Source organism: Pleurodeles waltl, chromosome 6 (genome assembly GCF_031143425.1).
Source record: "Pleurodeles waltl isolate 20211129_DDA chromosome 6, aPleWal1.hap1.20221129, whole genome shotgun sequence".
In the NCBI taxonomy this organism is placed as follows: Eukaryota; Metazoa; Chordata; class Amphibia; order Caudata; family Salamandridae; genus Pleurodeles; species Pleurodeles waltl.
In genome coordinates this window covers 542247800-542272477 of record NC_090445.1, presented here as the reverse complement: position 1 = coordinate 542272477, position 24678 = coordinate 542247800, and the positions used below count along the sequence as shown (strand labels likewise).

The 24678-nt window shown below is 40.7% G+C and overlaps 1 protein-coding gene across 1 annotated transcript in view; it reads left to right on the top strand.

Moving 5' to 3' along the window:
• RSBN1 (round spermatid basic protein 1) overlaps positions 1 to 24678 on the top strand; it is a 108600-nt gene that overhangs the window by 12814 nt on the left and 71108 nt on the right. The window contains exon 2 of the mRNA XM_069238699.1: positions 20248 to 20915. Coding sequence (XP_069094800.1) covers positions 20248 to 20915 — 668 coding nt within the window. The remainder of the gene's footprint in view (positions 1 to 20247; positions 20916 to 24678) is intronic.

The following is a 24678-nucleotide window of genomic DNA, read 5'->3' as shown; positions in this document are numbered from 1 at the left end:
AAACAACATTAAGGCAAAGCACATTCCACATGCTGTTTTAATTAACCTTCCTGCTTTACCTACAACTCACTCATGTCTCATGTACAGCACTATACTGCCACACTGCATCAAATGTTGCATACCACTGCCTGTTTTGCAGCATGTCACACTCTTGGGATAAATACAGCAACCTCATGCTATTAGACTGTACTAGCTTTCTTGTGCACAAACGCATACCGCACCTCTCCAATGTAGAGCGCTTATGCCACTAAGGGTCTATCAAGACATATGTCCATACGTTGTGTTGCCTTTTAAATGAGCTCGACTGGTAGAATGCTGGGTTAGCCAGAATTCATAGAATGTATAAGTTTAAGATGTGAGGGTTGCCTTTGGAGATAGTTGAAGAGAGGACATCTGTGTAGCTGTGTACTTTCGTGCTCCTCTGCTAAATAAGGGAATTCTACATTTTCCTACTTTGGAGTCTACTTCTCTACACTGGCGATGAGCGCTGAGGAGCTGTCAGTCCTACGCTACTGTCACTGCTGCTGTTTTCATTGCATAAGAGGACCTATTTATTCAAGCAATCCCATTCATGGTGCGTTGCAGGCACGTTTGTGCTGACCACCTTATGGATATTCAGGGGTGTGGAATTTATTAAAATATCTACTTGTCCATGGGACAGGTTGCTTCTGAAATCTACTTGTCCTGTAAAAAAATCTACTTGTCCCTTTGGTGCCATGTAGTGCGGTGACAAATTAGGGCAGCAATCTCATTATGTAAGACCTCTGATAATAGCCTCTTTGATTATGCCAGGGCTACTACTATAATAAGGCCTGAATACTTGCAATTTCAATCCCTACTATAGCAATTTCCGTATTCTGCCACCTTTCCACAGGTCTACATACTGGCCCTGGGGGAAGCTGTAAGCAATAGTTTCAGGGCTGGAATGCTTTTGAGTCGGCACATTTGCTAACTTGAATGTTTTAAGGATTGTCACCAGCTCTTCTCTAATCTTTTCCCATAATGAAAAAGGTTGGAAGTTTACTCCTGACGATGGCAGAAGTATAAATTCTTCCAGGCTTGGGGAAAAAAAGTGGTTGGAGGGAAAGTGAACTTGTAACCGCGCAATATATTTTTACATGAGCAAATCTAAATATGCATATTTGCTCGTGCTAAAATAAAGTTCACAAATATTTCCTGGGAGTACAATTTCTTGCTCTACTTCTGTAAGTTCTTGTGAATTTACAAAAGCTACTAATTCAAAGACATATACTATGGGTGCACTTTTGTGACTTTCTTTAATATTTGGGTCCCTAATTAGTTCTGACGGTAACAAAGGCAGTTTGTTTTCATTAAACTTCTATTTCTCTATCTATTGACTGGCTTTACTGTGAGTGATCACATTCTGCTCTTCCACAAGGAGCATTTTGGCACACAAAGTAGTTTTGTTCAGTGCAGGGAACTACTGTGCCAATCAGTGGCGTGAAAAAACTGGAGGGAGCTCCCCTGCAAAGAATATGGAGGCCCTCCCTCCAAACTCACTCAGGGCAGGTACTGTGCTGAGTGGGGCCCCCCCAGAGGGGGGCTGCGGGGCCTTTTTTTTTTTTTTTTCTACGCCACTGGTGGCAATGTGTGCTTTTTGAGTCCAAACATATATATTTTTTTTTTTTGTGCCAGTGTTTGTTACAATGGTGCGGGTCTGGTAGCTCCCACCAAAATAAATTGGTACAAAAACCATGTCAAAACAGGACACTCATTGACGAAACCAAAAGGCTCACAAAAAATGTCTGATCGGGTGGCTTTGCCAGTGCTTGTTTATTTTCATGCTCCCATGAACTTGTTGTAAATGCTACCCTGATTTTCCTTTAGGAATATGTTTGGGAAATACTAGCATGCATCAATACATTTTACTAAATGACGCTTCAAAGAAATAGCACCCAAACTTTCATAGTTGTGAAATGTTTTTTTTCCTACTTGCATTTTTTTAAACATTTTAATTTGAAAGCAAAGAATCATCACTGTTGCTTACAAGCTTCTGTGAACATTTGCATCTAATCAGAGAGCATTCTGGGAACCTTATACTTAGCCTCATATTGTTAAACGTTTCAAAACGTGTGTACACCCTTTTTTTTTTTTTTTTACTAGCACCATTGTCATTAGTGCAGTGTGGCCTTAAAACGTTTGTTTCAGCGCTCACCCTAATAATGAAGGCTTTTCATTAGTGAACCATAAATACAATTTCGAACAGCATTAAGAAATGTACACTCATGTTACCTCAACTGTAGACTGTTCCCTTCTCTGTAATCTGGCAGTGAAAGGGTTTGTGCTGCAAGGGGTTGGGCCTACTTGTCCCAAGGACAAAATAAACATGAAAACTTGTTGCCCTTGACCCCAAATACTATATCCCGGGCGTCCGGCGATAGGAATTCCGCATCCCTGGGATTTTGGAGCTGTGTTGTTGTGATACTCATCTTTGTGGTTTATATGTGCTTGGTGTATGGATTCTCACCTTGCGCTGGATTTGGATGAGAAACCGTCATCGTGTAGAGCATCATCGGAGCGAAACACAATGCAACCTCGCTCGTTGTGAAGCGAATTGAGGCTCATCGTAAGCGCGTAGTGGCACGTTACATTACCTTGCGTATGGCGGCCATTTTGGATTGGATTACCAACGTACAAGCTTCGTTACTGTGATTTGGTTATTTTTATTACGTTTTGTGCCAAAGTACTAATTCCTCTGTTACTAACGCATCTCCTGCAAAAATTTACCATCCATTCTCCTGCGATCATATGCCACGTTGAAACTATTATCAGTTTAAAGTATTTTGCACTTTTTTTTTTTTTTTTTTCTTTTTTGTCGTCTGTAAGGATTTTATGGTGAAGATTGGACAGTAAACTAATCCCTTTTGAGTGAAGTGTGGACAAGTCCATTCATAATGTCTACACAAAAGAACAGTATTTGGCCACCTCAACCCTTTTGGACAGATGGAGTAGAATCTTCATTAAAATGGTTGGAGTGCAAATCCTATTTCACCAATTACATTGATGCTGTAAATGAGTCAGGGAAGATGGCACAGGAACAGAAAAAATGTATTTTACTACATTCTTTAGGACCCTTTGGTTTAAAAGTGTATAACCAACTGACTACAGTAATTATCTCTGGAGATATGAATGTGTATGATTTAGCACAGCTAAAATTTGATAATTACTTTGCGCCTAAAGTATGTAAAGGAGTTAAAAGGTTTACATTTTTCCAGAGGAAGCAAAATAAGTTGGAGTCGATTGATAATTAGGTGGCTGAGCTTAACCCCTTCGGTGACCAGGACGTAATGGTTACGTCCTGAGGCACAGTGCTAGTGTGCCCAGGACGTAACCATTACGTCCTGGGCACAGAGCCCAGAGGGAGCGCTAGCGCTCCCTCTGTGGGGTTCCCCCCCAGCCCCCAAGGCAGGGATGGAAGGGGAAGCTCTTCCCCCTCCCCATCCCCCCGTGACGTCAGCGTGCAATCGTGCGCTGATTTGCGATCGGAAGAGAAATGCAAAAGCATTTCTCTTCCAATTACGTGGAGGAGGCCGAGAGACGTCAAAGGGAAGAAAAGTTATTTCCTTCCCTTTGAAGTCTCTCTCAGCGCAATCCGAAGGCAGGGCAAAAAAATGTTTGTTGTTTTTTTAGTTTTTGTTTTTTTAGAGATGGGGGCGACCCATTAGGCAAGGGTCGCTCCCCGGGGGGGGGGGGTGGGGGGAGCACATTGTATCTAGGCCAGGTCCAGGACGAGGTGGTTACGTCCGTGGCGCCTGAGCGATGCGCCACCGGACGTAACCACGTCATCCACGGCACCCAAGGGGTTAAGACTCTTTTCAGACAGTATATGTTTTTCTGATTGAATGTTTGCCATTGTGTCACATTTACTTATTAGTTACCTCTTTTAACATTTAGAGGGATGTGTCAGTTCAATGTTAACACATGCAGTGATCCCAAAAGATTTGGCACCTTTTACCTCTACCCACCCCTAACCTGTTAAATCACATCTACCTCCCGTTAGCTCTATCCACCCCCTAATCCATGAATCACCCTTACCTCCATTTACCAATCCCCACCCCTAAACTTTCAAGGCATCCTGAACCCTCATCAACTGTCGAAATTTTAGTGCATTTTATATTTTTGTACGTTATTAACAATGTGCAGGATGTGGATTTACTTGCCGTTGTACATGTACATGATCCTAAATTGCTATTGCATATATTTCCTGTGACCTGTAGAAGTGTGGTTTCCGGGCTCATCAGTTGAGGCCCAGACACCATCGTGGTTAAAATGACTGCCCTGCCCATTTCACTGTCCATAATTTCTGCAGAAGCATGTCTGTTTATTTCCATTGATGTTGTTCTCGAAGAAAACTTTAAGCACAGTTATAGCAACGTAACCTGTTAGGATCCTTCCACTAGCTCTCTGTACCCTATTCATTCTTTTTTAGTGTAATAATGCTTTATTGAATAAGTTGGCATACACTGGTACAGTCTAATAAATACATTTGCAACCAGAAGAAAAAACAATTAATCATAAAGATAGTTATATCTATAAGAAACAATTTGTATACACAACCAGACTGTAATATTGTACTGTAGAATAATAGCATTTTTTGTTATGTTTTAGTAAAGAAAGAGAAGAGAGAAAGGAAAGAAAGAAAAAGTAAGACAATGCAAGTTAAAAATCACATAGTTACAATAAAGCAACCATTAAGTATTAACAGTAGTATGTAAAGTCTTGTGTTGCGAAAGGAAAGAGGTGAGGGGAAACCAAAGCATGTCCCTTTTAATTAACAGTTGAGTAGTATTAGCATTTGCTCTATCCATTCTGTGATTATAACAGATCAGATTCCACCAAATTACAACAGATATTTTCGTAGTATCTTTCCAATTAGAAGTTATAATTTGCAGTACACCAGCAATGAGCAAATCAGACAATTTACCAAGCAATGTTTGGGAATACCAAATAGATGAAGTACTACCCAAAAAAACATGTAATACATTGAAAGGTACATTGATGGAGAAAATCTGATTAACTTTATCCCAAACTTGTTCCCAAAAAGTATCAACTGCAGGGCACTCAAAAAACATGCGCATATAATAACTGTTTTCTTTAGAACACGACCAACACTTGCTATCTGTAGTAAGTTTAAATTTATAAAGGTCTACAGGAGTATAGTACAACCTATTGTAAAAATAAAATAACGTTTGGGTTGTAGATGCTGAACGGGATGCTGTATGGAGTTATGACCATATTTTTTTCCATGCAGATATAGGAATGCTTTGATTGAAATCCTGCTCCCATGCTAATTCTATTTAGATTTTGGTCTCACAAGAGTGGTATGTGTAAGGATTCTGTATATAAAAGACGCCGGGACTTGTGAGGGAAAAATTATAAGGTTGGGCATTAGGCTGTGTAGAAGAGGGAGCCTCCAAAGATTGAGACAATAAGTTATAGAGGATAGCATAGAAAGTTTGATATTTCACAGCGTAATAAGTGGAGATATGAAATGTCCGTTGAATATCTTGAAATTCAAGTACAGCATTATCTAGAATTAACTGATCTAAAGTTATAATGCCTTTGTGCATCCACTCTTTTAATACCAAAGTTCTATTATGAAATTTAATATCATTATTGTACCATATAGGAGTCTGCCTAGGATTCTCATATGAGGAGTGAGAGGCAAGAAGTAATGGCCTGGCAATAGAAATAGACTGAGTTATTATCGGAGAGAAAACAGATTTAGGGCGTTTTGAAAGCCGAACTGCATCTCTAAATGTAAGTGGTGTAATTTGTGAGTGTTCCAATTGACTCCATAGAGAGGTCCCTTTATGAAAAGTGGGAGAAAGGGACAACCATCTTTGTTTTTAAACAAATGCAGAGTGATATCTTCTAAGGCATGGAAAATGTACACCTCAATTGTCTCTAGGTTCCTGCAATTTGACTAGAGATATACAAGATTTACGTTTGTTCCATAGAAATTTCATAAATGCATTTATCATTTTTTTAAAACTAGAAGTAAGTTTAACGGGAAGCTTAGATAAACACAAATTTAAAATGGGCAACAACATCATTTTAATTATGGCCATTCGTCCCCACCAAGTTAAATAAAGAGGATACCATCTATCAAGTAATTTCACAATCCTTGACTCTACCTCTTTGAGATTAGTTCGAATAGTGTCTTTAAGAGAGTTGGAATAGGATATGCCCAGGCATTTGATATGCTTAGAGTTCAACTTAAACCCAGTATCTTTAAACATGTCTGGTAGACAGTAAGCATTTATTGGCAAAACCTCTGATTTATCTACATTAAGCTTATAACCTGAGACGCTTGAGTATTCTTGTAAAATTAAAAAAAATCCGTAATAGTCTTGTGAGGATTAGAGATAAAAAGTAAAATATCCGCATAAACTGTGAATTTAATCTCAGTATCTTTGTGCTTAAAACCATAAAAATCAGATGACCTACGTATTTTCTCTAGAAGGGGCTCAAGGGCTAATATAAATAACAGAGGTGATAAAGGACAACCTTGTCAAGTACCTCTGTGTAGAGGGAAGTAATGAGATTGTTTACCATTGACTAAAATTGATGTAGAGGGTGAAGAGTATAAAAGTCTAATAATTTTAATAATATGAGGACTAAAACCATGCCATTTTAATGCTCCAAACATAAAATCCCAACAAACTTGATCAAATGCTTTTTCAACATCTAGAGTTATGGCAGCTATAGGATCCCTGGACTTAGAGGCAAGGTGGATAATATTGAGAAAGTCTAGAATTATCGGATATGTATCGCCCCTTAACCAAATCTGACTGAATGTCTATTAGGTCTGGGATAAAATGATTAATCCGTAAGGCTAGGACTTTTGCAAAGATTTTACAATCAACATTAATAAGGGATATAGGTCTGTAATTACCACATTTGGATAAATCCTTATCTTTTTTAGGAATCAAACACAACATAGCTTCAGAAAAAGTGCCCTTTGCTTGATCTTTTGATATGAAATATTGTATAAGTGTTAATAGCTTAGGAACTAAAATAGATGCAAAGGTTGAGTAGAATTCTGTTGAAAAGCCGTCTGGCCCAGGAGCCTTATCTTTAGGGAGCTTGGTAATGGCATTTTTTATTTCTGCTTCACATAGGTCATAGTCTAATGGTGACAAATCTACTTTTTGTTTCGAAGGAATAGAGTGGAAGAAGACACTCCACCAAATTAGGAGTATTTTCGGGAGTATATAATGTAGTATAGTAGTCAGTAAAGCATTCCAGGATTTCTGAATCTTCAGTGTGTCTATTTCTGAATTAGAATAGATAACAGTAATTTTACACTTTTGTTTTTTGATCTTTAAATAATTTGCCAATAGTTTACCCGCTTTATTCCCCCCGTAAAATTTGGAATTTATTTTGAGTAGAGTTCCACATGCACTTTCCAAGGATTGCTTATTGTATTGTAGTTTAGCATCAATCAACCTGGATAAGGTGTCTGGTTTGTTAGATGAGAAATATTCATGCTCAAGACATTTTATTTGTGTGAGCAGTTGAGAGGAAACTTTCGATTTTTCTTTCTTTTTAATGGCAACATAATCTATGATAAAGCCTCGAGCAGTAGCTTTAAATGCATCCCATATAAAATTCATCTGAGTTTCTGAAGGTAAATTGTGAATAAAAAATTCTTTAGAAAACATTGTAAATTGTTCAATAAATAAATGATCTTGCAATAAGGTATTGTTATTAAATCTCCAGCGATTAGAAAAAGAGGAATTTCCTGGACGGCTCGTATCAATTACTACTGGGGCGTGATCTGATAAGAGAATAGACCCAATATCAGCATGGTAAATTGTTTGTATACCATTTTGTGTAACCAATATATAATCAATTCTAGAATATGAGTGATGTACTGGAGAATAAAACGTGAATTCCTGTACATCTGGGTGAGCAATTCTCCATACATCACGTAGACCTCTGGAGGAGATTGCTTGATAAAAAAAATGTTTGCATTTTATTAGGGATATAACGAGTTTGGGAGCGATGATCTATAAAAGGATCCATAAGTTGATTGCAGTCACCTCCTACCACAAGATTTTCAGAGTTGCAAGATAACAATAAAGAAGAAAAATTCACCCAAAATTGAGGCTCTACTCCAGTTGGACCATAAACATTGCAAATGGAAAACAGCAAACCACAAATCTTAACTGTCAATAAAATCCATCTTCCTATATCATCTTTAGTCTCCTCTACAACTTGTACTTGTAAAGATCTATGAAACAATATTATTACCCCATTCTTATTATGAGTTGCAGAGGAGCCAAAAACAAGACCAACCCAATTTCTATTCAAACTTTTAAAATCCTTCTCTTTAAGATGGGTCTCTTGTACAAGAGCAACTTGACAATTCAATTTAGAGAGATGCTGTAGCACTCTTTGTTTCTTAACTGGATTACGTAAACCTTTAACATTCCAAAGAGATGATTCGTAGACTGGTCATTTAACTAGTAGAAGACATTTAGGCAACAAAGCCTTACCAAAACCGAAGAGGCAAATAGCATGTGAGTCATAGAAGAAGGTGGAAAGGAAACATATGAACATATATCTAAATAAGATTGCGTGTTGATGCCAATCTTGCATTGTAGGACGTAGGAAATAATAAAGGTAGAAAGAGAAAAAAACAGAACGAGAGAAAAAGAAAAGGGTAGCAAGAGCACCCCATTGATAAAAGAAAGAAAAGATGACAAGAAGCCAAGAAACTTCGGTCATAATTGTCTTAAAGAGAAGAAAAATACTTTGCATGGGAGGAGCAAGAAAAGAAATAGAGGCCAATCAGCAACTGTACCCCAGAGGAACTACAATGATTGTATAACAAGAGATTGTATAACTGTAGTGTTGGTTTTCCGCAGGTCGAGCCGGGGGCGTCGGGTACAGAGTGGAAAGTCTCACACTTCCAGCGGGAAACGTGTGGTCTTTAAAAGTTGTTTGGTCCTTTTAGATGCAGGGTAGTCCTCTGAGGCTTCAGAGGTCGCTGGACCCTGGGGGGTGCGTCGCTGTTGCAGTTTCTCTCGAAGTTGGGAGACAGGCCAGTAGGGATGGGGCCAAAGCAGTTGGTGTCTCCGTCTTCTCTGCAGGGCTTCAGGTCAGCAGTCCTTCTTCGTCTTCAGGTTGCAGGAATCTATCTTCCTCGGTTCTGGACGCCCCTAAATACTCAATTTAGGGGTGTGTTTAGGTCTGGGTGGATAGTAGCCAATGGCTACTAGCCCTGATGGTGGCCTCACCCTCTTTGTGCCTCCTCCCGGTGGAGAGGGGTTACATCCCTAATCCTATTGGGGAAATCCTCCATCTGCAAGATGGAGGATTTCTAACCAGTCCGTCACCTCAGCTCAGGACACCTTAGGGGTTGTCCTGACTGCCCAGTGACTCCTCCTTGTTTTTCTCATTATCTCCTCCGGCCTTGCCGCCAAAAGTGGGGGCTGTGGCCGGAGGGGCGGGCATCTCCACTAGCTGTGATGCCCTGTGGCGCTGTAACAAAGGGGGTGAGCCTTTGAGGCTCACCGCCAGGTGTTACAGTTCCTGCAGGGGGAGGTGAGAAGCACCTCCAGCCAGTACTGGCTTTGTTCCTGGCCACAGAGTGACAAAGGCACTCTCCCCATGCGGCCAGCAACATGACTGGTGTGTGGCAGGCTGGTAAAACTAGTCTGCCCACACTGGAAGTCGTGTATGTTTTCAGGGGGCATCTCTAAGATGCCCTCTGGGTGTATTTCACAATAAAATGTACACTGGCATCAGTGTGCATTTATTGTGCTGAGAAGTTTGATACCAAACTTCCCAGTTTTCAGTGTAGCCATTATGGTGCTGTGGAGTTCGTGTATGACAGACTCCCAGACCATATACTCTTATGGCTACCCTGCACTTACAATGTCTAAGGTTTTGCTTAGACACTGTAGCGGCATAGTGCTCATGCACCTATGCCCTCGCCTGTGGTATAGTGCACCCCGCCTTAGGGCTGTAAGGCCTGCTAGAGGGGTGACTTATCTATGCCATAGGCAGTGTGAGGTTGGCATGGCACCCTGAGGGGAGTGCCATGTCAACTTAGTCATTTTCTCCCCACCAGCACACACAAGCTGGCAAGCAGTGTGTCTGTGCTGAGTGAGGGGTCCCCAGGGTGGCATAAGATATGCTGCAGCCCTTAGAGACCTTCCCTGGCATCAGGGTCCTTGGTACCAGGGGTACCAGTTACAAGGGACTTAACTGGATGCCAGGGTGTGCCAATTGTGGAGACAAAAGTACAGTTTAGGGAAAGAACACTGGTGCTGGGGCCTAGTTAGCAGGCCTCAGCACACACACTTCAAATCATAACTTGGCATCAGCAAAGGCAAAACCATGCCAAGGAGGCATTTCCTTACAGAGAGTGTTTGGTACATTCAAGATATGCGCCATCTGTGGTACATTTTATTTTTGCATGCAATTTTTTATGTGTATTTACAACAAGTTAAGGGTGCATTTGTCAATTATTGGGCCAATGGTATATGTCAGTGAGTTGGAGACTGGATTAAGTATGGAGATGTTAAAAAGAAAACACAGATGTATTGTACCTTCGAAAGAGGGTTACAGGAATTTCACCTTTTGTCCTTCTACCATCACTTCAATATATGGCCCTCTTTGACCTACTGGGATCTACACCCGTTCCTCTCGCCCTCCCGGGTTTCCCTATTGGACAAAATCTTAATCGGGCAAGGGGACCGTTTCAAAGTGAGATCCTTTAGCCTGTCTGTTAAAGTAGCTTTGTTGGTGTCTCCGGTAAATGGTTTCATTAGAATATTATTCAGTATTGCTTGGCATATCATTATGCAATTATGACCCTCTGTTAAAAGAATTTTATGCCCCTTAGGCACATCCTCATGATATGGAGCACCCTCTGTTAGTTGTCTGTAATAATGAAGATTCTCTTATACAGTGATTGGAGTCCTTACAATTCTGGCATTCATTATCAACGTGGGTGTTCATTGGGTCTGGACATTAGTGCAGATTGCTCCTTGTTCCCAGAATATGGACCTCCCTCTCCCTTGCTGTAGGTGCTGGAGCAACACCATACTCTTTAACTCCTTGTGTCTCTTATCTTTATACTATTCTTCCTGTGCCTAGTTTCTCAGCATAGAATTGGACAACGTCCAGTATACTTCTGTTAGTGGCTTTACTCTCAAGGGGGCTCATAGGTATGGATGGATAATCTTTTACATTCTTGGAGGCCATTTACAAATTAACTGGAGAAGGCTAGTTGGGCCCCTCATCAAAAGCATCCATCCCACTATAAGAAGCGAATACCTTTTTGTATTCAGGAAAAGAACACTGCTACATTTTGGTCCTTTTCTTGCTTACAATTATTTAACTAAAGCCAGACTAATCTTTTTCAGGCACTAATTCTTGCAATCTAGCCATTATTGTGCATGACAGGGCTACAATTTAATCATATATTTGGCCATCAGCTTTCTGGGCATCTCCTGTAGTATCAATTTTGGGTCAGTCAAACCTTAAAATTTTCTTTCCTGCACATCTTTCATATGTCACGTCGGAGAATGCAGGAAAACCTATAAGCAGTATCTTTTCTGTCCTGGTTTTCCATTCATCCGGGCTTTCCCTTATATTGGGATAGTCTTTGAAAAAGGCAATGAACTCTGTTTTAGTCCAGGGGGCATGTACGTGTTAACAAGGGTTATTGACATTAAAACCTGACCATCCTAGAACCACATAATGATTGGTACTCAATCCGTTCAAGGTATTTAGCATTTGTTGGCCAAATGCCTCAGATTCATTGTCATAAATGGGTTAAATTATTGGGCAGTGTCAGGCCCTGCAGCTGACCATGTTTAAATCTTACTGAATTATAACTAATGCATACTGAATGTATAACATTTCCTGTTTATTGTATTACGGAGTTTTTCACTGCATTTTCATAGGTGTTCAAATTCCCATCCTCCTTGTCTACATATTGCTTAGTGCCATGTTCCATAAAGTTCTAAACAAACATTTTAATTCAATCTTGCATTTCTGCTGCTCTGGTTTTTCTTAATAATTTAGTACTGGGATTAGGTCCTCCCTGTAGATGACAATTTATCATAATCAAAAGCGCCATTCAGTGGGAACTGTAATGAGGTTACCCGTTTCCGTATATTCATCCATCCCATGTTTAGTCATCATCTCCCATGCTGGAGTTCCTTCTACTGAACATGGCTGTACTTTGTCTATATAATGCTTATGTACATTACATAATTTACTACAACAACTTCTCATTTATACTACTTCTACAGAATAAATATTTTAGTGTGGTAATGTTGAATCTTCTTTGTCACAATGCAGATGCTTCCATTCTCACCACTGGCGTCCACTTTGCACTGTACTGTCCCTATGGGCATATTATCAGTAGACGTCTCTCATGTCAATTTGCATTATTACATACATCCAGGGTACTTCTTACCAGGTCTTGACAACTGTGTTTCTTCTGAGTTCTTTGAATTCAGCTGAGTCAACCTCGTGTTTCAGGGTACCTGTGATCCCCTCAGACTTCAACTGCGGGAAATGAAATCCCCTCTGCATGTACATACTTTAAAGTCAGTTGGTTCTCTAACCAGCCTCTTGACCGCAGCTCCTTCTGGTCCATCTGGTGTGACATGGTGGATCCTGGGACGAGCCCCCAAGTGTGTCAACGGACAAATCAGGTACACTTTTCTGTTAATGAGACCGCAATCAGACACAGTTGTGGAGGTAAATTTATGTAAGCTTAATCTAAGAGATAGAAAAAGTTGTCAGCATTCAGATGTACTCTACCAGATTCAGCTGGCACTATTTATATTTACTGTTTGAACTTATTGAAATAGCTGAGTCAAACGTGTGCACAAATAAATAATGGAAGTTAAACTGAGGCCAAATGCAGACCGGAATCTTATCAAAGCATAAATACATTCTCACAGTGCTAAGGACAGATGATGTTTAAACATCTGCTGTTTGTCATCCTTTCTTATCTACCTGAACCTTCAGTTCTTGAAAACAAGGGGGAAGCTTACAACAGTGAATAGTTCATGGACCTTTCCCTCCTTGACTTATGTGCTAAAGTCAGGGTTTGTACAGCTACAGGGTTCATGAAATCTCAGTAAAACACAACATGGAGAATAGTTGATCAATATCATATTTATGCTCCCACAGCAGCAGGGTGTCTGTCGAGGGGGCATGGGTGGTAATGTGGGTGTATGGGGCGCCAAGCATGTGGCTGAATTGCATAATGTGAAACCAGAAAACCTGAATCAATTTTGGCTTCCCCATTTCCCGAATTGTATGATTGTAGATAGTTGTTTTATTTCACTTTCTCTCCTTTTCCTTCACTATCACATATAAGAGGCCCTCACAGTACATGACTTAAGGATGTGCGCTGTACAAAGCCTTCTCCTGTATTTAATTTAATAAACTGTAATGTTATTTATGTGTAATACCAACCCAACCCACCACAAACAACAGACTTGCCTCTTAGTTCAATACTGGCATTGTAGTCCTGGTGAAGGGGAAGCATGAACGTATCTAAAATCACGTTTGAAAAGTAACACATTGAAAATACTTCTCAATGCGCAGGTATAATCTGATGTACTGAAGTGAAAAGGTTTTGCGTGTTAAGGAAACACACTTTGAATTAAAAAAAAAAAAACTATAATTTTTACACTTTTGCTGAAAGATGACTTCAAAAATGAAGGTGCTCCTAAAGCTAAGTGGTGCAGGGCACTGTCTTTTTTTATTTATTTTCGTTTACTTCAGTTAACCTATAAATAACATTTTACTTAGGGTGAACAACAGGATGAAGCATTTGAAAAGATGCCTGATTTAGAGTTTAGCAGAGGGGGTTACTCTGTCACAAACATGACGAATATCCCGTCCATCGTATTACAAGTTCCTTAGGCTATAATAGAATATTAATATAGCGGACGGGGTGTCAGTCACGTTTGACACTGAGTAACCCCCTCCTCCAAACTCTAGACAAAGCCCTAAGTCTTTGATTATTCAAGCACTGCCACTTAAACCTTTTAATCCTCTTGATAAATGTTAAGTCACAGTTGATATTAACTCGTTAGTTTTGGGTGCTTTTTTTGTAAAGTTGTTGACAGTAAAGAGTACACTGTTTCTTACATTTCCAGGGCACTAAGAGATGCAGAGCTACATTATAGTACCGTCAAAAGGTAGGTTTTGTGTGTGGGCAATGGAAAAGCTTCAAAAACATTTTGTGGGGAAAGAAGTTTGTTCTGTGACTGATCATGAGCCTTTGGTTTACATGATGGGTGGATAAAGATCTGGCAAGGCCTCTTCGAGATTAGTAAGATTATATTCCAGGCTACAGAATTTAATTTTGATCTAAAACATATTGCAGGTGTGAAAAGTGTAACTACTGACTGTTAATCTAGTCTGTATCAAAACTCTGATGGAGAAGGAGTTATGTTGGATCAACAGGAGTGTGTTGTTGCAGCTTTAGAGGCAGTTGATAATTGTGATGGTGCTATTACAGAGATGAAATTGTTGTAGATGTGCGAAGATAATAGTCAATGTATCCTTATTAAACAGTATCAGGTGAAAGGGTGGCGACCCTTTAGAGATCTGGAATCTGAGTTACAATGTTTTGCTCAAGTATCAAATGAGTTAAGTTCTGAAAGGGAATCTTGTTAAGGCATGATTTATTTGTACCCTTGACTTGGTCAGATTGGCTCATCTTGGTCATCCTGGGGGCAATGGCCACTAAAAGAATTCTCAGGGAACATTATTGGTGGCTAGGCCTGGATTCTGTTGTGGAAACAAATATTAATTCCTGTGCACTTTGTGTGAATCAAATAAAAATTTGAAGGAGACTTGTGAGCATCCAGTCCCACTGGCGTACCTAATAAATATTGGGAGAATGTTTCCATTATGTTTTTTAGATCGATGTAATGTGTTGGGGGAGAGTAAGATTTTTGAATATATACTTAACAATTTTTCTAAATGTATCTATCATAAGTTCAGTAATAATCCTATTCTGCAGGCAGTGATTGTTTTCCTCTGTAGAGTTTTTCAAGCTGAAGGATTTCCTAAAGTTTTGATATCTGACAGTGGGGTGCAATTTGTATATAGCAAAGTGTTGAATTTATAAAAATCATATTGTCACTGAAAGAGTTCTGTTATATTGTCCTAAAGGTAATGATGAGGTTGAGCTGGCCAGCACATGTTTGGAAGATGGAATTCATTCTGCTTTGGACAATAACGAAATAGTTCAAGAGTTTTTGAAAGAGAAGCTTTGGAGTTATCATAACACTCCACTTTCGACTATTGGTTTTTCTCTGTATTGATTCGTGAGGGGGGAGAGAAGCTTTTACTTTGATTACTTTGAGGTCTGCAAGTCTTCTGTGATGAAAACAGAGATTGGAAAGGTTGTAAATGGGGCTAGAAGTAATTTGTACTCTAAACAGGTTAGGAATAACGCTTATCATGATAAAGTGAATTGGTCCAAACCTAACAATGTCAAAGTTGATTGTGTACTTATCTCTAAACATAATTTTGTTTCATGGGGGAATCCAAATTTACGAATCCTGTGCAAATTATCCAGGTTACAGGCAGTGCCATGTTGTTATGCAAGAAAGGGTGGTAGAACAAGAGTGCCATTGTTGTTCTTAAACCAGGTCAAGAAAAAATATCACCTAAACAAAGAAAAGTTGGAGATGTATTCAGTGAGATAGATTTTAGTGATGGGGCATTAAATGTGAATAAGTTTGTACATTCTGAAAACATTACCTCATTCCCACAATCTCAGGTTGATGAGACTGGGTATGTTGAAGTTATTCAAAATTGTGTTGCGGATCAAGGTGTTAGTACCTGTAATACTTATATTACTTTAGCTACTCCAAATGAAGTCATATTAAATAATATCTTGGAGAGTTGTCAAAATGCCAGTAAAGTTCAATTATTTTGTTTTATATTAACTGGTTGGTTTTATTCTATTACATTGTCATAAAAAAGGGACATGTATAGATTTCAGTTATGCATTACTATTCGTGAGTTGTGTATCTAGCTAAATTGCATGTGGGGTGTTCTCTAGTAGAACGAGAATGTTGACTGTTGTGATGTGGGGATGTTGAAAGAGGGCTGACGGTGCTTTAGACTGACTTTGACAGTGGTTGACCTTTAGCTGTTAACCCCTCTTGTCACTTATACCTTGTGAATAAAAGAATAATCTTATTCTGCACCTCCTGGCATTATATGCAAACTATCTCTACACAGTTCCCTTCTAGTTTTTTAGGTTGAGCATAAGTGTACGACCTCTTGTATACTTTTTCTGTGGGCTTCCAGCTATGTCATTTGTTAGTTTGTGTCATTTAAAAATCCTTGCTTGCTAGTGGTCAGTCATGCCTCTTTATCCCTCCTTCTTCTGTGTGGGAGCAGGGACCAACTACTGTATAATTACGCTTTGGCCTGTTAATCTGGTATGTTGGACTTTTTTTTTCTTTGTTTTCTGCTCCTGTCCAGGAAAGCTTCCCTTTTCATTTGCAGAGCATTCTTACGCTGCGCTTAGCTGTAAACAAGGCTATAAATCAGGGCTGTTATCTTCAACACATTTGGTCTTTATGGGCTCTCTGCACAGTCTCTCAGCTGCCTGGCTCTCGCTCTTCCTTGGCTTGGATTGTCTTTACCAAGTGTGCCTGCCTGTGTGCTGAGAGCAAGGATAGGATCACTTGAAATTGCTTATAGCCTAGGCACCCAGCTCTACCAGGGCTCCATAATCCTTAGAGACAGTGCCTATTTCCGCTTCATAGTGGGATCCCACTCGCAGCTCCATCAGTGCACCTCCGTTCACATACACAAAGCCATCAGCCGTGCCAGTAACCCCACACACTCTGTCTCCCAGAGCACATCAGTTCTTGCAGTCAGTACACTCTGCTGCTCCAGTACTGAGACCTCTGGGGCAGCTCCAGCAGTGCACCACATTTCACACACTCCAATCCCTCAGCCAGGTCAGAACCCCACACACACTGTCTGCCCGAGCACCTCAGTTCTTACAGTCAGTACTCTCTGCTGTTCGAGTACTAGGATCTCGAGCACAGCTCTGTCAGTGCACCTCCGTTCTACCCCAGCGAGGTCACTTCCTTTCCTATACTGGGACCCCGCTAACATACATTTCCATTACAGCATTCCAATTCTAATATTCAGTCCCACTGGCAAGCCAATACTGGAACCAAAAGAGCAAAACACAGTTCTGGTTCTTTCGCTGCTTGTTTTTCCCACCATCTCCTTTTTTTTTTTTTTTCTCTAATGTTCATTTTTCTCCTTCTTTTCACCCTTCTTTCATTATTTTTTCCTCTATCTTTCGTTCCCTACCTTCCTTCCCTTTTTAATTCGAGCATAGCAGTGCACAAGCGCTGCTTTTCCAACATGTTGGTATGTATCTAGGCTTTTAACCAAACCCCACCGCACGCCCATCACAAACACTCATTCATGGCCTTGCAGTTCAAAAATCATTTGTTTTAATTGGTAACTTCTTTACGTTTTTCCTCTCCTTAAGGCGGTTTTGTTACCGCCTTGGCCATCAACCCTGTTACATGGATAATTTCACTATTGGCAATAACTTTGACTGCGAATGAACTTCTTTTTCCTTTTGTTTCTCTCTTCGCGCTCATAGCAGCACTTTGAATTGGATCGCTTATGTCAACTGTTTCACTTTTTATTTTCAGGTTGTGCAGCAAGAACGCTCCATTTAGAAATTTACACCGCTAATAGCTCTAATTCGAGCAAACGCAAGAGCCTTTGAATTGCAAATGTTTGTTTCTTTTGTCTCACTGTTTTCTCTATTTCTTCTTAGTTGGGTTTTCATTTTCTCGTTCTTTCTTTCCCTTCTTTCTTTTATTTCTTTGCAACCCCTTCTTTTTCTTCCCTTTGTCATTTGTATTCTTTTCACTTCTCTTTTTCTGCCCCATCCACTTTCTCTCCTGAGGCCTAGTTATCAATGGAGTAGCAGGGGTAGTGGCACCAGGGCCCCGAGACTTAGGGACATCACTCCACTCTAGTGACTGCTGTGTTTTCCTGCCGAAATTGCAGTCAACCTATTTCCTTTCTTCCTGCAAGGCCCATGACACCTTTACTAAGCCACTTGTCCTCTCAATCTTTACCCCGACTCCCTCTTTCCTGTCACCGTCCAATCCATCCCAAAATATATTTTTGTTATGCTGTTTTGAGCATTACAGTCTAATGCCAAAAGTTTAATTCTGATAAAGGTTTATATGCTAATTGTATATGTTTTAAGATAGAGGAAGAAGGTAAATGGGAGTGATAGGTAAATGCTGGGCCACTGGAATATGGCAGGAAAAGAGAAAATTATGAGGAAGGATTGACCAATGTATGTGGCAAGGAATGTCCAGTTATGAATTTACAATGCCAATAGCTCTAACTTAAGAAAATATTAAACCCATTGCATTGAAAATGCTTGTTTTCATTAGTAGCAGGAATAATGTTTCTAGTTCAGCATGAACAAATTACCCATTGATTGGCAGAGCAAGGCTTGTAGATGATCACTGTTAGTGCAAAACAATTGCAGTGTGTGATACAAGTGCAAGGTCTGGGAATCAGGATAACCTGTTTTTGTGGAGCTAAAATGTGTGCTTCATCGTTATTTTGTTCTGTAACATTTATGCTAAGCAGCAAGGAAAATGTCACTTTAGTTCATGCACTGTTCATAAACATGGTGGCCTCAATATGATTAGGGGAGCTGTCTCTTTAAAAAAAAGCCGGCCTATCCTTGCTCCATAGAATGCATTTGAAAGGTACATAAGGTATTGGTGCTAGAAAGGGGTTAGAGACAAACGGACCGGTTTCTGGAGGGACTGCTGAAACATTGAGTTCCCATTTCAAGCCTGATAAGACCATAAGGTACATAGGGAGACTTTACACAGCTTGGTGCATTTAAGAGAACTAATAGAAGTATGCTGTTATAAAGCTGGTTGGATCTTGGGTAGATTTTATACTAATAGGATAGGGATGTGAGATAAAGTATGATTGGGCATATTTAACCTTTGCCACAGTTGGTATAATAACTGCTCAGTATTTTAGGTAGAGAACCCTGTGAACCTGGCCTGGAAGGCCTATATAACATTACAACAGGGGTAACGTTTTGTTATCAACTGTTGCAGTGTCATAGCAGTGGGTTATGAGATTCTGAAACAAATAAACTAGAAGAGGCTCACCATGAGAGCTGTATGTAACAAAGACATTTTGCATGGGAAGCCACTCCAGCTAAAGGTAGTGAGTGGCCTGGTAGCACTCTATAGCTGCTGGGCTCTTGTAATAAATACAAACAAAATGACAAGTGATAAAACTGGGTGCGTGAGCAGGCTGCTAGCAGTGCTCTCAAAAACAGTTTTAAAAAAATGAAAGATAATGGGGAGGGCAGGAGGTTGCTGGATGAGAACCTGAGGTGCAGCAAGAAAGAGAAAGAATAAGCATTGGTGAAGCCAGTAGTTCTAGCTTTGGAACTGTTAACTTCCCCTTTCACTTTTCCAGTGTTGCTTGTTGATGCTACATAGCGTTGGCAAAAGGGGAAAAAAACATGCTTATTGCCAGTGCTAAACCGCATTGGCCCAAAAAGGAGCACACACGGTTAAAACTAGAATGCACATGCTTTTCTAGAAATAGTTGATAGAAAATGTAGTTCCCTACTATAAGTAGTGGAAGGATACAGCTCATCAATCCCCTAACACTGCAACAGCAAGGCCCCAAGGAAGGGAGAAACACAAAAGAGGGCGGCAATTTATTGAAGGTGGTAGACCAAGCCAACCATTCACGAGCAATGGGCTGACCCAGAGCACCACTGAAATTGTAAGCAATAGATCTTTCATAAAAAAATAAGATCCATAAGTCAGAAGTGCAGGAGTACAACTCACCCCGTCAGGACAAGGTTAACCAGCTACGGTAAATGGTGGGAAGGGAGACAAACTTAAGAAAAAGGAGGAAAGCCATTAAATAAAGAGCAAGAAACCGAAGTCCATCTCGTCATAAGCAAGGGGATACCTCAAAGCCTACCCTGTGTGTTGTGTTGTACACAGTAGTTCTTCAAAGGTGGCTAAAGCTATATGTAAGTAAGCCTTAAGAAGTAAGCATAGTCTCAATGTGGTTTTGAGATGCTGAAAATGTGTTGGGTGTGCCCTTTTTTGTAGAAACATGCATATAAATTCTATGGTCTGTTTTTCTTTGTTTTTTTCCTTGCAGAACACCCGAGTGAAAATGGAAAATCTCTCCTGACTGATGATCTACTCATTAAAAAGATAAAGAAAAAAAAGAAAAAGAAACACAGGGAAGATATGAGGGGGCGGCGTCTCAAAATGTATAATAAAGAAGTGCAGACTCTCTGTGCAGGACTAACCCGGATCAGTCAAGATATAGAGAGCCGAGAAGCACAGAGCGACATTGAGGACAAGGAATCCAGTAGGTATCTAAAAGATGAGCAGCTTTGTAGGTTGGATTTGGGCACACAAGAATACAGAGTGCCTCAGGGTGTGCAGATGCCATTTATGTCTCACCAAGATCACTGCATCCGTAACAATGTTTTAAAGTCTGGCACCAAATTTAGCAATCTGATTCATGAAGAGCATCAGTCCAACGGTGGAGCTCCAGTCCTGCACGCTTACATGGACGAACTCTCATTTTTGTCTCCAGTGGAGATGGAGAGGTTTGCTGAAGAGTTCCTAGCTTTGACCTTCAATGAGAATGAAAAGAATGCATCTCGCTACGCATTAGCAATAGTGCACGGTGCAGCAGCGTACCTGCCAGACTTTCTAGATTACTTTGCATTTAATTTTCCCAACACACCAGTGAAAATGGAAATTCTGGGAAAAAAGGATATTGAAACTACAACCATTTCCAACTTTCACACTCAGGTGAGTGAGCCTTCTGTTTGCTGTAAAACAGCAGCACACAAAAACAGAATGCATATGCGTCTCCTTAGGTGTTCTTTATACAGCACTAACAGGCCACCTAACAACTGCCTTGAGAGTTCTAGACCTAAGCACAAGGAAGTACAAAAAGCAATACTGGAATTCAGACATTCTTGATGAATAGAGAGGGCATTGTGCACTGTGCATTTTCCCTGTGAAATGTATTGGCAGGAGTTGCTGTTGAATGCCCTGGGAAGAGGGTGCGGGGTAATGGCCTGAGCTGCCGCCTTTGGAGTTGGGGGAACTGGGTTTGAATTTCGGCGTTGGCTCAACATCCTGTGATTCTGGCTAAATCACTTAATCTCCCTATGCCCACAGTTCAGAGCCTTGAGACCCTCACAGGTGATTTGCAGCGCTTTACAAATCATGGTATTCTTCTGTATGTAATATCTGGGTTGTGTTGGTGTGTTGCAGGTGATCTGTCTGACATGTTCTATTTGTGTGTAATGTGTATCGGTGGAAAATCTTGCATTGAGCCACCTGAGAACCAATTTTAATGGGCTGTATTTTATGTATCAAAAATGTGCAATTTAGAGTGTTTAGTGTTTCCGTGATAGTTGTTCTGACTGATCTTTTGAAAATTTACCTACCCCCTTTTAACATTGTATTAGCCTGTAATACATTACATGGCAATAACTTTGCTATGACAAACTGTTTAGCAAGATACAGTAAAAGTAACAACCGTGGTAAACAGTTAGATCCATCACCCATTACTTGCCATCAGTTGGTTTCCTTGTCACTCTAATTTAATTTCTTTTAATTTGTCAGCACCAGCTAGTTTCATTATGCCAATCGCTACAGGCGACTTTAGAAAGATTGTGGTTTCACCTCTTAAGAATAGAATCGAGATGTATCTATCTGTGTGTGTGTATATCTGTGTGTGTGTATATCTGTGTGTGTGTGTGTATATGTGTATATATATGTATATATATATTATATGTTCGATGACTTGTGTTGCTGCAGATACACATGCTATCCATATCCATCCCGACATCTAGTGTTGGGCTCAGAGTGTTACAAGTTGTTTTTCTTCAAATAAGTCTTTTCAGAGTCACGGGATCGAGTGGCTCCTCTTCTCAGTCATACTGTGCATGGGCATCGGCTCCGTTGTTAGGTTGTTTTCTGTCCGCTGTCGGATTCGGACGTGCTTCCTCTCGCTCCGAGATTTCGAATTGGAAACTTTAGAAAACTTCCATGATCGTCGGTATTGTTTCGATCACGTTTCCATCGAACCGATGGTACAGTCAAAAACGAAATTTCGCTCTTCTGGGCGCATGCAACCCACTCTGGCCTACCACGTCAAAGCCTGATTGATCGGACTCCATTTCGATTTTGTCCCCGATGCCACGTGAAATTTCCATACACAGACCAACGTCTTGTCTGTAATCTGTGTCTTTCTCCCAATCACAGAGAAGAGGATTGCGAGGCCTGTTGATAGTTTCGATCCAAAAAAGACCCTGTGTGACTGGAGAGCCAGAAGGCTGGAAATGGCGTCGAAAAGTACAGAGCATCTCAACACTATGGAGGAAGAACAGGCACAGACGGCGGTTTCCATCAGAGACACCAACTCCGAAGAAGAATTGGAAGAAGATAGGCCTATCACTGCTGGTAAGCACGTGAATAGCTCTGCCCCTACCCCCACTTATAAAAAGTCCTCGAAGGCCTTGGGTACATCACTGCCAGAGAACCATGGTTCAACCCGCAAAAAGACACTCGTCGACTGACCTTTGGGTTCGGCATCGAAAAAGGCCACGCCTCCATCAATATCGGGGTTCAGTAAGTCCATCAAAAGTTCAACTTCCAACTCAAGCAAGTGTCTTCACTCCTCGCAGTCGAAGCCTCGACGCCCTGCTTCGGAGCCGAAACAACCAGTTGTATTTTCAGGCCTGAAAAAACTACCGTCTTCGGAGCCGAAAAAGTCTTCTTATTCGGAAGAGCAAGGACTTTCGAGCCATCTTAAACAATCATATAAACCTTCTGATCATACTTCTGAGGACACTGAGACACAACCTATCCTTGAGATCATGGATGAAAGACAATCAAGGATTCACATCCATAAAGAGACTGGCAGAATAATTACTGAACCTCCTCTACAGACCAAGAGAAAGTTGACCTTTGAAGAACATTTAGACACTGCTCCACCCCCAGTGAAGATTTATAAACAGAAGGAGAAGCCATTACCTATCCATACTTCTCCCCCCTCATTCACCACTACCATCTTTTTCGCCACCACCCACTAGCCCACCACCTTTGCCTTCACCAACTCATTCACAATATTCTCATGGTGATACGGTTGATCCTTGACATCTTTATGATCCAGATCCCATTCCTAGCAATGACCCGGACTTATAACCTTCCAAACCTTCTCCACCAGAAGACACTACTGCATATACGCAGGTTATTTCTAGGGCTGCAGCGTACCATGGGGTGCTTATCCTCCACTCATTCAAGATATCAGTGCCTCCCAATGCTACCTGGCATGATTAAGCATGCAGATAAAATATTCAATGAGCCAGTCAAAGCTAAGGTTATAACACCACGCATTGACAAAAAATATAAACCTGCACCTACAGAACCTGATTATATTACCCACCAGGTTCCTCCAGAATCTCTGGTAGTGAGTGCCGCCATAAAGGGGGCTAATACCCAGTCATCAGGGGATGCTTCTCCCCCTGACAAAGAAAGTAGAAAATGTTATGCTGCTGGCAAGAGGGTAGCAACACAAGCTGCTAACCAATGGCGCATTACAAACTCGCAAGCCTTGCTAGCAAGGTATGATAGAGCCCACTGGGATGAGATGCAGAAACTTCTACAACACCTGCCAAAGAAACACCAAAAGAGAGCACAACAGGTTGTAGAAGAGGGTCAGGCCATAAGTAACAACCAAATACGGTCTGCCCTTGATGCTGCAGATATAGCATCTAGAAGCATGAATACTGCCATCACTATACGCAGACATGCATGGCTACACTCCTCTGGTTTTAAACCGAAAATACAGCAGGCAGTGCTTAATATGCCTTTTAATAAAAACACTTGTTTGGCCCTGAGGTTGACACTGCTATAGAAAAACTCAGAAAAGACTCAGACACGGCCAAAGCAATGGGAGTCTTATATACAACACCCTACAGAGGCTCCTTTCGGAGGCAACAATTTAGAGGAGGATTCAATCCACAATCCACAGAGGTTTCTGAATCCCAGGCAAAACAAGGGTAATGACAACAGCAGTACTAGAGAGGGGGATTTAGAGGCTCTTACTGAGGCCAATACTTTAAAACCAGAGGCAAGTTCCAGGCCTCAAAACAAGCCACTATCCTATCTAAACAATAACTTATTTACTATCCCTCAACCCCACACATCTCCTTTGGGAGGCAGACTGCAGCAATTCCACTCCCAATGGCAAAATATAACCACAGACCAATGGGTATTGTCAATTATCCGCAATGGCTATTGCCTAGAATTGATTTCTACCCCCCAAACATTCCTCCACGTTATCACAAATTGTCCCCAGAACACAAAGTTCTGTTACAACAAGAAGTACAGTCGCTACTACTAAAACGGGCAATATAATTGATCCCACATTCTCAACAAGGAACAGGAGTATACTCACTATACTTCCTAACTCCCACAAAGGATGGCACTCTCAGGCCCATCCTAGATCGCAGGTCACTAAATCTATACATCCTGTCAGAACACTTTCATATGGTAA